This window comes from Psammomys obesus, unplaced genomic scaffold (assembly GCF_907164565.1).
Source record: "Psammomys obesus unplaced genomic scaffold, mPsaObe1.curated_primary_1811, whole genome shotgun sequence".
Lineage (NCBI taxonomy): Eukaryota > Metazoa > Chordata > Mammalia > Rodentia > Muridae > Psammomys > Psammomys obesus.
The window spans coordinates 10,692,000-10,705,403 of record NW_026596134.1 but is presented as its reverse complement, the minus strand read 5'-3'; the positions used below and the strand labels follow the sequence as shown (position 1 = coordinate 10,705,403).

General features: G+C 44.9%; 1 protein-coding gene across 4 annotated transcripts in view; it reads left to right on the top strand.

Moving 5' to 3' along the window:
* Positions 1-13,404, top strand: part of Dglucy (D-glutamate cyclase) — a 77,503-nt gene that overhangs the window by 15,008 nt on the left and 49,091 nt on the right. Inside the window, exon 4 of one of the 4 annotated variants that reach the window (XM_055593023.1) lies at positions 11,241-11,398. The exons of the other annotated variants lie outside the window; for them this stretch is intronic. Within the exon in view, the coding sequence (XP_055448998.1) occupies positions 11,378-11,398 (21 nt within the window). The 5' untranslated portion in view covers positions 11,241-11,377. The remainder of the gene's footprint in view (positions 1-11,240; positions 11,399-13,404) is intronic. 4 annotated transcript variants of the gene reach the window in all.

Sequence of the window (13,404 nt, the reverse complement as noted above, 5' to 3'; positions counted from 1 at the left end):
TCTCGCGCCCTGGTGCTGGGCTGGACAGGCGGTGGTGATAGAGTTCCACAAATGAGATGAGGAGCCATCTTCCTTAGTGCCTGCATTTGGGGTGGAAGAGCTCAGAGGGAATCGCTGCTTTCCACAAAATGGAGCCGCTCAGAGCAGTGACACACAGCCAGAGCGCCTCTGCGCCGCAGCAGCTCAGAGCGGAGCGCAGCCTGCTCCTCACAGGGCAGGATGCCCTTTACCCGTTGATAAAGCTGAGGTCCAGAGAGACCGAATAATCTGTCCAAGGTCCATAACGGTGATAGCAATTTGGATCTTGGGTTTTAGTCCATTTCATTTTATCTAAACACATTGGGTGGTGGGAGGGGGTGTCTGAACTGAAAGAGAAAGAAATGAGTGTATGTGTGTGTCCATTCTTGTGTGTGAGTGTGTGTGTATGTGTCCATTCTTGTGTGAGGGTATTCATGTCCCCATTCTTTTGTGTGAGTGCATGTGTGTGTGTCCCATTCTTGTGTGTAAGTGTGTGTCCTCCATTTCTCCCTTGAGTCAGGGTCTCTCTTTTGTTGTTCCCCTGGGCATATGTCAGGCTAGCTGGCCCGTGAGCTTTTACAGATCTCCTGTCTCCATCCTCCACCTCACTACAGAAACAAGGGGATCATAAACACACACTCCTGCACCCGGCTTTGCAGGTGAAAATTTGGAGATTTGAACTCAGGCTATCCCACTTTTGCAGCAAGCCCTTTCCTTACCCACAGACCCGCCTCTCTAGACCCCAAACATACCATTAATTGCTGCTACCCATATTTGCATGATTTGTGCAGCAAAAATGTCAGGGACCCAGAAATGCACATGTTTGGCAACTGCTCTAGGATTCTGATGCGGCAGAGCCTCACTTTGAAAACGGTGCATCCTGTAAAGAGACACTGAACTGCTTCTTAGAAAAATATGAAGAAGCCTCTGGGATGGAAGCCAGGCATGATGCTGTACATATCAATATGGCAGCATTCCAAAGGCTGAGGCAGGAGGATCATGAGTTTGAGGCTAGCCTGAGCTAGAAGTAAGCCTTGTCTTGAAAATATACACATCCAAATATTTTTTAAAAAATATCTAAGCTTTATTCTTTGTATTTGAGCAACAGTTCTCAACCTTCCTAAGGCTGCTCTCTAACCCTTTAATACAGTTCCACATGTTGTGGTGACCCTCAACAATAAAATTCTCTTGGTGCTACTTCATAGCTATAATTTTGCTGCTGCTATGAATCATAATGTAAATTATATGATATGTAGAATATCTGATCTATGACCTCCAAAGGGGTCACAATCCACAGGTTGAACACCTACCGTATTTGAAGTAAGAGGATTAAGACATGGAAATTTACTTTATCTCTTCCTATCCCTTAGAGCTAATTATCCCCACCTAAACCCTAGATAAGTGCAGCCCATTGAGCTTGCCCAAGGGGCCGTGGCATTTCCACTCACTAACAAAGGCCCTTGAACAAACACATACAGATAATTTGATTTTGTGTGTGTGTGTGTGTGTGTGTATGTGTGCGTGTGTGTGTATGTCAATGATATGTGTGTGAGCACATAAGAAGACAGCTTTTTCTTCTACCTTTGCATGGGTTTTAGGACTCAAACTAAAGTCCCTGGCTCCTAGAGTAAACATCTTTGCCAACTGAGCCAGCTTGCCAGACTATAGTTTGGATATTTTTGAGACAGGGTCTCATGTATTTCACTCTGGCCTCAAACTAGAGCTTGATGTGTTCAAGGATGACCTTGAACTCCTGACCCTCCTGCCTCTTCCTCCTGAGTGTCTGGATTCTCTAACATTCAAGATGCTAGCAAATGTTCTAAGAACTATTTCAAACCTTAATTGAAAATAGCTCCTGGCAAATCCCTTTCTGCCCTTCAATAAGTCAAACCTGAGCTCCAGCTGTCAGATGGAGAAGTGGCTGTGGCTTGCTAGGCAGAGACCAAAAAAAAAGGGCTTCGTTGTAATCTAAACACAGTGAACTTGGATGTGAAACAAAGCAACTCCAGCTACAGGCGCTTGCTGGCATGCTGCGGCGAATCTGTGCTTGACAAGGAGTGAGATGAAAACTTTTCCCCACCTGGTGGCCAGTGTTTTCTTGAGTTTCTGTAGTTTACATTGGCTTCTGGGAAGGGTTGGCCATGGTCCACGGGTTAGGAAAGGCGTGTGCAGATGAGGGCCAGCACTGGCCAGTGCCCCACACAGGACATCTAATGAGCTAAGGCAATGCCTGGCACTGCTTCTAGGCTGTCTGACTTTGATGATCCAACCTCCTGATAACCCAGGGATGTGTAGAGCTTATACAGTTATTTAATAAGTGAAGAGACTTGGACATGAACATGCGAAGCAACTTGCCCAAGATCACTCAGGGTAAGAGCCTTCCCCCTTCCATCTGACATTTATTGCTGTGAGAGCCCACACTGCTCTCGTAATTTTGACTTCTGTATAGAAAGTCCAACAGACTTCACAAAAAACAAAAACCATAAAATGAAGTTTTAAAAAACACTGGCCCTTAGGCTTAAGAATAATGTAAATACATTTTTTTAAAAAATATTACATATGTCAAGCACTTAGCCTGAACAAGCCTCTTCACTCTTGAGTTCCTCTGGGGAGTGTACACCTGCAGCGAGCCTAGTGGGAATCTTCTGGATCTCTGCCACATCACCCACATGCTGCTGCCGAGGGTGTGAGCCACTATGCTCTTCGGGACACAGACAACAGAAACGGAACCTTGGAATGGGAGCAATCACAGGTGTGACAGCCACTGCAGGAAAAGGTGGCTGCGGGGAACTGGAGTGCCCCCCCTTTTATGTTCTGTTTTTAGCTGTGTTTTTAAGAGCAAGTAGGTGCCATGGTGATAGCCATAGAAATAGATGGAGCACACCTCCCAGCACGGGGCTGCTGAGCCGTTCCCATGGAAATGCATGAAGGAGAGCCTGCAACTTGCTCCTGCAGCTGCCAGCTGCATGCTGGGAGAAGGTCCCTGGGGGCTTCTTACTGTCTTTCTGGGGTTGTCCCAGGCCCTGAGGGCACGCCCTCCCTCCCAGGATAAACTGAGACCATCGCTGACACTTCCCAGGGAGGTCACTTAAAGAACTTCTCTTGTCTTCGGTACAAATCCTACGAGGCTTCCTGTTTCCACAGCTGTGAGCCTGTGTCTGGGTCCTGCCTAGATATAGAACTGGCACTGGGTTCATGCAATGGGTAATAGCGAATTTATGGGGCTGGGATGGAGTACTGAACATTTGGTGCTCAGGGATACTCATAAAATGAAATCTCAGGAGATCTAAGCCAGGCGGGGTTGGAGTGATCCTACTTAAGACCGGCCCAGGTCTGTGAAACCTCTCTGGAACACTGGGATGCCCAGACTCAACTATTTTTGGACACAGCTTTAGTGGACTCCAAGAGCCTATGAAACAATAGCTTGAGCCATGGCATCGCTCTTATGTAACCCTCTCTGCAAGGCTGTGGCTGTGTGGGCAGATGAGCCTGCGCAGAGCTCAGCTCCGCCTCGTTTGGGTTTAGTATACATCTTGCAAAATGTAACCCTCTCATAGATACACCCTTCAGACTTAACCGCCTCATATTGGGCCAAGCAGAACAAGGCTTAACGTTAAAGTATGTTATCATTGCTGTGCTATGCTATAGTAGGGCACTATTATATGTATATTACAAACGTTTGTCTTTATACGTCGAAGTTCTCAGGTGACACACTTCTTCAGGAGGAGGGTAAATGCAGTCCTGGACTAAAGTACAGTTCTGAGACTAAGTACTAACCAAGGGAAAGCAATACTACTTTGAATTAAAGAAGCACGTCCAAGCCCCTAACAAAGATTTACAAAAAAAATTAGTAACAAACAATTGCATAAACAGAAACTGTGAAAATCATAGCATTGGAAGACGCTAATGAAATGTTTGTCCTGGCATGGGTGGCCTCTGACATGAAAAGAAGAGAGGAGGAGGGGGAGGAGGAGGAGATGGCGAGGAGGAGGAGAAGCAGCTGAAAGAGCAGGAGCATGTACTTCATTACCTAGCTCCGCACACGTCTGCGTGCAGGCAGGTCTCCAGGTCTTTGCCACAGGAGGCCTGTCCTAGCAACTGAAGTTTCTGACCCCTTCAGTCAAGGAGCGATGCCTATGGTAGCCTTGGCCTGTAGGTCATAGCGTTGAGCTGGGAAGCTAGCTAGACATCATTAAAGTAACTGCCTGGCTTAGCCTAGGACCTACCTGGGGAACCATGTGCCTTGGCATTGACCACTGGCAGCATCTATGCTCAGACACCATGTGGATTCCTGGGTCATATTTCGTGGTTTCAGGAATGTGGCCCTGATGGAGCCATTGCAGAAACTTCATATTAAATAAGCAAACACGTGTGCTCTAGTTCCACAGGCCAAGCCAGCTCTGAAGCAGAAGGATGCCTTTCTTGCCCAGAGCAGTCATGCCTTGGAGTTTTGCCCCTCGGCTGAGTTACTCTACTTGGCTAGGCAACTCAGAGCAGACTCACTTTGAAGAACGGAGCTCTCGGACATTCTATGACTCTAACCCTCAGCTTTCACACTCATGCTGGCAGACAGAATCGTGGCCAGATTTTCAGAGTCAGACAGTGAATGTTTGGCCAGGTGGAACCTCCACACAAAACCTTCATTTCCCAAGACAAGCTCTTTTCCCATAGAGTTGAGACAGGAACCCCAAGGTTAATCAGTTAAGGAGTCCTAAGTAACTCTCCACGTCTCTGATTTCAACCAGGCATTTAAAGTGAATGTTTAATATTAACAATCACACTTAACATTTTAAATATGCATTCTAAGCTTCAAATTTCTTATACATGTGTGACATGAAATTTTACTGTTGTCTGCCATTTTTATGTACATAGACCTGTGTCATTAAGATGTCACCCCCATCTTTTCCCAAAACATTTCGTTCTTCTCAGACAAGAACTCTAAATACTAAGTGTCCACTGCCCCCACTGCCGGCCCCTGGCAGCTACCACTCTATGCTATGTCTGTGACCCACACCAATCTAGGATCCCGTGTGAGCGTACTCACATCTTGCCTGTCTTTCTATGTCTGGCTTATTTCAGTTAAGATAATGGCCTCGGGGTTTGTCTGTTTTAGCATTCGTCATTAAAGGTTTAAAAAAAAAATATTCCACTGTTTATCTGTTCCACATTTTGTTTACCCACAATTTAATTTTGCCATAGTTTATTTCTTCTCATCTTGTTAAGATTGTGAAACAATCACAAAATGATGAAAATTGCAAGAACAATAGCCTCAGGATCCTTGTGTTATACCCTGGCATCCCCTGGCATTCACCTCGGTTTTTGGTGAATCATTTAGTATCTGTATGATAATGCAGATTCCTCTGTTAGTGAGTTGTAGACTGTCCCTACCATTATTTCTATTTTTATTACTTTTGCTTGACTGACTGACTGACTGATTTGTGCGCATCGGTCACAGTGTATGTGCAGAGGTCAGAGTTCATGCTCTTCTTCCACCATGCGGGTCCTGGAGATCAAGCTCAGATTTCAGTACCCTTACCTGCTGAGCCTCTCTCTAGCTTATGGTCCTATCACTGTTTTAAGTTATGTATATGGACGTTTTATGTCTGTGCACCACATGTATATCTGGTACCTGTGGAAGCCATAAAAATGTAACAGACCCTCTGGGAACTGGTGCGACAGACAGTCGTAAACTGCCCTGTGGCTGCTAGAACAAAACTTGGATCCTCTAGAAGAGTAGCCAGTGCTCTTGACTGCAGAGCCATCTCTCCAGCCCCACCCCTCATTATTTTAGAGATCAAATTCCTCTCCCCTCTCCCCCCACCCCAATGTGACCAGTGAGTCCTTCACCCTGTGTCCTTTCTGCCTCATCAGTCTTTGAACACACATTTGCTTTCTGGACAAGACATCCCAGGATCGTTATGGCTTCCTTGCCCCAGCAATCATGACAACAGATGGCATTTGTTAAATATTAATTTCAAAAATGTTATTATGGTTTCCTTAGTTTCCTTTCCTGCTCTGTGATGAAAACCCTGACAAAAGCCACCAAGGGGAGGAAGGGTTTCTTTTCAGTCCAAAGTTTAAGAGTACATTCCATGATAGTGGAGTCAAGGCGTCAAGAGCCCCCGGTCAGGTCACATCCCTAGTCACAAGAGAACACAGTGGATACAAGTGTTCAGCTGCTTTCCGGTATCCGCTGGCCAGAGAAGGTCCTGCCCAGAGTTAAAATGAGTTTCTCCATATCAGTTAACACAGTCGAGATGCAGACATTCTCGGGAGCTAGCCTTAATCTAGATAGCCCCCAACACGTGCACCCAGAGGCTCGTCTCAGGGATGATTCTAGATTCTGTCAAGCTGACAACACTAATTGTGGGGCTGAGGAGCCATACACCTGGGGTTGGAGCAAGAGTGAGCTTGAGGCCTGTCCAGACCCTGAAAATCTCATCTTAAGACTGGCGGGAGTAGGACTGTTGTAGGACTCTTCTGGGCCTGTGTGTCCTGGCTCACGTAGCCTTGCGACGCCAACCTCTGCCACCCTTGGTCACGTAGCCTGGCAGCCAGGTTAAACTTCCTCTCTCCTTCTAAGGTCATGTCCAGCAAACACCTGGAATTGCTCTTTGTGCAAAGAAAGCATTCCCAGCACCTTAGCCCCCGCCAACGGTGTACAAATGCCTCAAAAGCCCACACCCGCTCCCCAAAAGTTTAATTAACCTTTGTTCCCCCACAATTAAATGAGCTGCTCAACGAAGCCTGCACCCCAAGAGTCTGTTCTCCTTGCACTCACAGCAACCTGAGGTTTCATCGCCCCTGGGGGTTCCTGCCTCACTTTCCCTCTCAGGCCACAGCACTGATCGCACCATTAAGGGATGTAAAGCAGAATGGGAACAACAGCTAACCATTATAAATAAAACATACATCGACTAAAATTCCCATTCTGCCATTGTTATATGTATAGACTCGTGTCATCCAACACCTATTTTGTCTTATGTTTATGTACCACCTGTGTCCCTGGTGCCTGTGGAAGCCAGAAAATGGGGTCAGAGCCTCTGGGAACTGGAATTAAAAACTTGTAAAACACCATGCGAGTGCTGGACATTGAACCTGGGTCCTCTAGAATAGATCAGTCTTTCTCAGCATGAATTCCTCCCAAGGAATCTCGATTTATTTAACAGTAAAAGATATTCTAACTCCAAAATCCAGGCATAGTTAGGAGTACTCATTCCTCCTGAGGTGCTGCTTGCTTCCAGGCATAGTTAGGGGATACATTCATATTCTCTCTTTCTCTCTCTCTCCACACCTACATTCTTTAAAATCTAGTTCTGCCGAGCACTATTCTAACCTCAGCATTTGAAAGGCAGAGGCAGGGAGATCTCTGTGGGCTCGAGGCCATTTTGTTCTATCTAGTGAGTTCCAAGCTAGTCAGAGCTACAGAAATGAGTCCCTGTCATAAAACCAACAGCTAACGCCAGGCAATGAGAACCACTACTCATAGGGACACATACCATTGGGATTCAGAAACTCCAGGGTTTGTTACAGTGTTTTCTTTCCCACGTTATAAGTCCCTGGGGCACTGAGAGAAATAAGGCATCATGTTGACTTTTCAGATATAACCAAAACTTCCCCCTTGTCACATAGCTACCCACCTCCTTCTCCACATAGCTACCCACTCGGTCTGCTTGGACCTTCATCCCTGCAGGCCAGGTCTGCCTAGCACCCTGCTACCGCCACCACAGGGATGTAGTCTCGCCCCTGTGGAGCTGAGACATCTTCCTTAGACTGTTAAGCAAACAAATGCTAATTATGACTGCCAGCATTTCCCTGATCTTTTGTCTCTGATATTGTCATGACATAGTTAATGAAATGTTTGTACAGTTAGAATGTCTTCTTCCTAACAGCAAGCAGACAAGTACGCCCTTGTTTCCCTTTAAGTTGCTTCTTGTCAGAATATTTTATCACAAGCAACAAGGTGAAAACACGTTACCCTCTAAAGTTGACAAACTTAGGCTCTGACACCCTCTGACACACCATGACGTCTTGTCCTCAACCCCTAACCTTTGGCTCCTACCTCTCTCTCTGTTTTACCTAAAGGCTTCAGGACTGAATCTTTTATCAAAGGGAAAGTGAAGGAGCCACTATTTGTCTTGATGGAAAATATTTGTTTGTTAACAATTCTTTTCATATTGGGAGCACTCACATATGACCTGTTAAATAAACAAATGCTAATGACTGCCAGCATTTCCCCGATCTTTTGTCTCTGTTATTGTCATGACATTTTTAATGAAATGTTTGTACAGTTAGGATGCCTTCTTCCTTACAGCAACATTTATTTTGCAAATTTGCAGTTGTATTTAGGCTACCACCAGAAACTGTCTTGGCAAACACTGAGCAACTCCCACCACAGAAATTAATGAGTAGAGACAAGGTCTAAACACCTACTCATTCTGTTCTTCCGTTATCACATGGAGGGCCACTGGGGAACTGATCCAGAGGACAGCTATGGAAACCAGAATTGGAGTTTTGTAACACAGCAAAATTTTAGTTCTTGTAAACAAGTCTCTAGGCTAAACTAGGAGCATCCAGGAAATGGACTGTCTTTGGACTGTATCTTCTAGCTTCTGTGTGTCCCTCAAGGTCCCAGACAGAGTCCTATATCGATACAAGGGTATCCTGTGTTTGTTCTGACAGAGCGTGGTGGAGTAGAATGGAAAAATAGCATGCTGTGTCCCAGTGAAGGCTTGCTGCACATTATAGTCCTTGACCTCTGTGAACCACTGGTTTCTTCTCTGTGAGGCACATGCTGCCTTGGGCTTTGCAGCCCCATGGCCTCTCTCCTGCCTTATCTCAGGGCTCCTAGTGAATGATGCTTTCCATACCCATCCCCCTTGACAGGAGACACAGAGTGGGTACTGTTCCTGGTGCCCCTGCTCTTGCCACTCCCTACCTGTGTCACTTCCAGATGCACAGAATATTGGGTCTCTCCATGAGCTTCCCTACTACCGATCCTTCTGTCCACGGGCTAAAAAGGCCTTTCACTTTTACTCAAGAAACCCCCTACTCATTCTTTTGGACTTAAGGCCCTTTCTAGCCCTAGTCCATGTAGCCTAGGAATGCTAAGCACATTATATTGCAGCTAACTGTTTACTTTTTTCCTCTCCACAGGAGACAGGCATCATGATAATTATGTGTTTAATGTCTGTCTCTTGGGCTGGTAAATCCCTATGGGCGTGGGCTGTGGCTGTCGTATTACCACAGTGTCTCCAGCTCACTGAACATAGAGTAACAAATGAAGGCAATATTTCTGCAGGGCTAAATGGAAGCTAACCTAGGAAGTGAAGAACTTCACATGTTCTAACTCCTCAGGTCTGAGCACAGCTACTGAGGTTCATAGTATTTGTAATCTCAATGCACTGATGAGAAAACAAGACATAAAGATGTCAGTGATTTCCCCCGTAAGTGTATAGCTAGGTTGAGAATCCAACTTGCCCTCAGTTTGTACTTTCACCATGATACTTCATACATGCATGTCTGGATGGATTGATGGATGGTTGGAGGATGGATGGATGAGTGGATAAATGGATAGATGGATGAGTGAGTGGATGAATGGATGGATAAAGGACAGATAAGAGGACAAATGAGTGTATGGATAGATACATTGATGGATGGATGAGTAGATGGATGGGTAGGTGTACTATGCTTGAACACTGGTATAATTTGTATAAGTATATCATGTAGATAGTTTATGAGAAAGAATTTAGGATCAGGTCATCCCACTCCACTTCAGAGCACACTCTAGGTCACTGTAGTGGTTTGAACAAGAATAGCACCCATAGGCTCATAGATCTGAATATTTTGTTACCAGGGAGTGGCACTATTAGAAAGGATTAGGAAGTGTGGCATTGTTAGAGGAAGTGTGTCACTGGGAGTAGGCTTTGAGATTTTAAAAGCTCAGTCCAAGCCAAGAGTCTCTCTCTTTCTGCTGCCTGGGGATAGGGTGTAGAACTCTCAGCTACTTCTCTAATACCATGTCTGCCTGCATGCCACCATGCTCCCAGCCATGATAAAAATGGACTGAACTCTGAAACCATAAGTAAGCTTCAATTAAATTCTTTCTTTTATAAGAGTTGCCATGCTCATAGGGTCTCTTCACAGCAACTGAACACTAAGACGGTCACTTCCTTGGTTCCTTTTCTCAGTGCTCCCAGCACCCCTCAACTAGCACAGAGAGAGAGGAGGGGAATGTTCTCCAAGAGAACAGTGGAACTATCTCAGCCAGTATAGGGGTAAGAGGACAGAGTAAGAGAAGATCTGGATTTCTGGTGGAGTGTGAAACTTTTGGATGAGTAATGAAGCACTCCTGAGTGACTCTGGTTCCCTGGAGTTGGCTGAGGAGGGCAGGCTTAAGATGGATGGAGGCCAGGACAGACCTAGCAATGCATGGAAACACAAGTCACTCTCTCCACATGTAGGAATCCCTTTTCTCCATCACCTCCATGTCTACCTTTCCAGAGTTAGTCTGTATGGATTTGAATATGTGTGCTTGTACATAGAGAATCCCTAGCCTTGTTTTCTTCATATGCTGGAGAAATTGTTTTAGATGAGGCACAAAAAGATACCTGTGGTATCTTTATTTTAGTACTGGAGAGATGGCTCAGTAGCTAAAGATGCTTGCTGCCATGCCCAACAATCTGAGTTCAATCCTTGTGCGTGTTTGAGAGAGCACAAATATATATTTAAATAAACTTCTCAGCTTTGGGTATTTTGTTATAGTAGCAAAAAGACTAACACAAATATCATACATGTAATCATTAATATAACCAAATCCTGGATGCGCTCAATTAGCTTCTACTTAGCTGTAAATTATTTATATGACAAACAGCACTGCCATGTACTCTGGGATTTTATTTGCTATTTGAAAATATCTTAGGGTGCATTCATAGAATTGAATTGCTTGAATAAAGTAAAGGAGTGGCTCTGTGAAGGTGGAATTTCAATCATCTATCATAGGGGTGGACCAGATATTTTTACTCCAGAGTTTGGCTATGTTAGATCCTGCTGAGGACAATTGCTTGTGGGCCCATTATGGCAATCTTTGATACTAGAGAATAATATTTATGGATTTGATAGTTTGTTCTTCTCTAAAAAGAAAAGAAAGTTCTTGATGGGAAAGTGGCTTCTTGGAACTCAGCTCCACTCACCATTTGGATCTTGTCTCCTCTCACTTCTAGAGGAAGATATTGAGGAAGGAGACACCTAAGCCAGACAGCAGTGGGTTCACCAGAGGTTATGATGGAAAAGGAGTTCAATATTCAGTCCTTGAAGAAACGTGGTTCTGGCCCTACCATCATATTGTGATTAATAAGGAATGGTCTGTGCTATTACTAAGGTGAACTAATTCTTAGTACCATTAATGGATGGATGATAGATGGATAAGTGGATTGATGATAGAAGGATAAAGGATAGATAGACGATGGATGGAGGAGTGGATGAATGATGGGTGGATAAGTGGATGGATGGATGATGGTGGATGTTGGATGGCTGTATGAATGGCTACACAGATAAGTAAACACATAGATGTGGCTAAGTAGTTGCCAATCACTCATAGACTTAAATCAGGTTTGGGTTTGGTCTCTACCCACTGATTATGGGACTTTATGCAACTTCTTGGACCTCCCTTAGCCTCTGTTTTCTTCTCTACAAAGAGCCTAACAGTGCCTTGTGGGGGGCTACTGTAAATAGCCAATAGATGGTGCCTGGCACATTCTGGGTGCCCAGAGATTGTGGCAGGAGCCGTCACTTGTTGTGAATGGACAGTCTTTGGCCGTTTGACCTCTGTTCAGGGAATAACCCTTAAGATAGAAAGTTAGATGCTAGATAGGACACTACTTTTTTCCTTCCTGCTGAACATGCACATGGCAGTCCCGCAGCATGCATTTATCAAGACAGGTTTCCACCTACCCATGTTCATTTCTAGGTTGGGAGATTAATCAAGGATCCACTTATGTCACTTATATTTCTTTTCTTTTCTTTTTTTCCTTTTTTTTTATTTTTCAAGACACGGTTTTAGAGTTTAGCCTTGGCTGTCCTCAAACTCACTCTGTAGACCAGGCTGGCCTCAAACTTACAGAGATCTATCTGCTTCCACCTCTGCCTCTGCCTCCAGAGTGCTGGCATTAAAGGTGTGCACCACCACCATCCAGTTTATCCACTTACATTTCTAGTAACACATTAGATAAATAAAGGAAGGAAGGCAACATCCCCCAGGAGATGGACTGAAGCTGTTTCTAACTCAGCTTCCGCTTGCTGTTAGGTGTAGATGTCTTGCTTCAGTGGGGTTTTGTAGTCTTTCATCCTCCAGCTACACATAGAGGATGGTTCCTGTCCCATGTGGCTACAGAATAGTTCTGTCTCTGGCCTTAACTGAGCTCCAGATGGAGGTTCTAAGTCTCCTGTGGTGACTCTGGGAACCACAGACATATAGGACCTCAGCTGCTGACTAGCTGCTTGGCCTAGAGTCAGGCATGCCAGCCCAGGAGACAAGCGCTAGTTCAACCTGCCAGAGCAGCTGCCTTAGGACTCAGCTTTGCCTTCCACTGGGGCCTGGAATCCAACCTCACCTGACCCCTTGGGCTCTGCACCCCAGCTAGGACTAACTGTTCTTCCCTGTGTCCTCTTTGTAAGGAGCTATTAAATCAAAGCACTCAAGTCGGTTTTAAATGCATCTCTCTTCTTCCTAGAGCACTTTGGTTTTTTTTGTTTGTTTGTTTGGGATTCTATACAAGCTCAAATCCTTCTTAAATCAGACCTGCAGCTTACATAGTTTTCTACCTAAGAGATTGGCTAAAGTTGAAAACACAAATTGGTGGTTTTTGAATCTCATTGAATAAGTCTCTTTTGATAAAAGAAAAGGGGGGGGTGGAAAAATCAGGCTTATCTAAATTCCTCACTGTAACACTGCTCTCAAACCATGCTTTCCTCCACTCTGTAATCAGCCAGTCATTCAATAAACACTTGCTTTTGTGTTCTTATGCCAGGCACATGGCCTATTTGGATAAAAAGATGTCAGAGGTCAGTGCTGTTAGCCAACCTGTCTGAACACTAGTGCCACATACAAAATTAACTTACAAGACTTCTCTACAGGCATGATTTCCTACAACTCTGAGACCATTTCTATTTTTTGAAATAATTTTTAAACTCCCTATGTGGTATACGTGTTCATATGTATTTACACACGTGGGGCTGTGTGCATCAAGGCTAGAGGTCAAGGTTGGGTATCTTCCTTAATCATTCTCCACCTTGTTTTCCTAGACAGGGTCTCTCGCTGAACCTGGAGCTCACTGATTGGTGAGACTGGCTGGCCAGCAAGTCCCAGGGTTCCTCCTGTCTCTACCT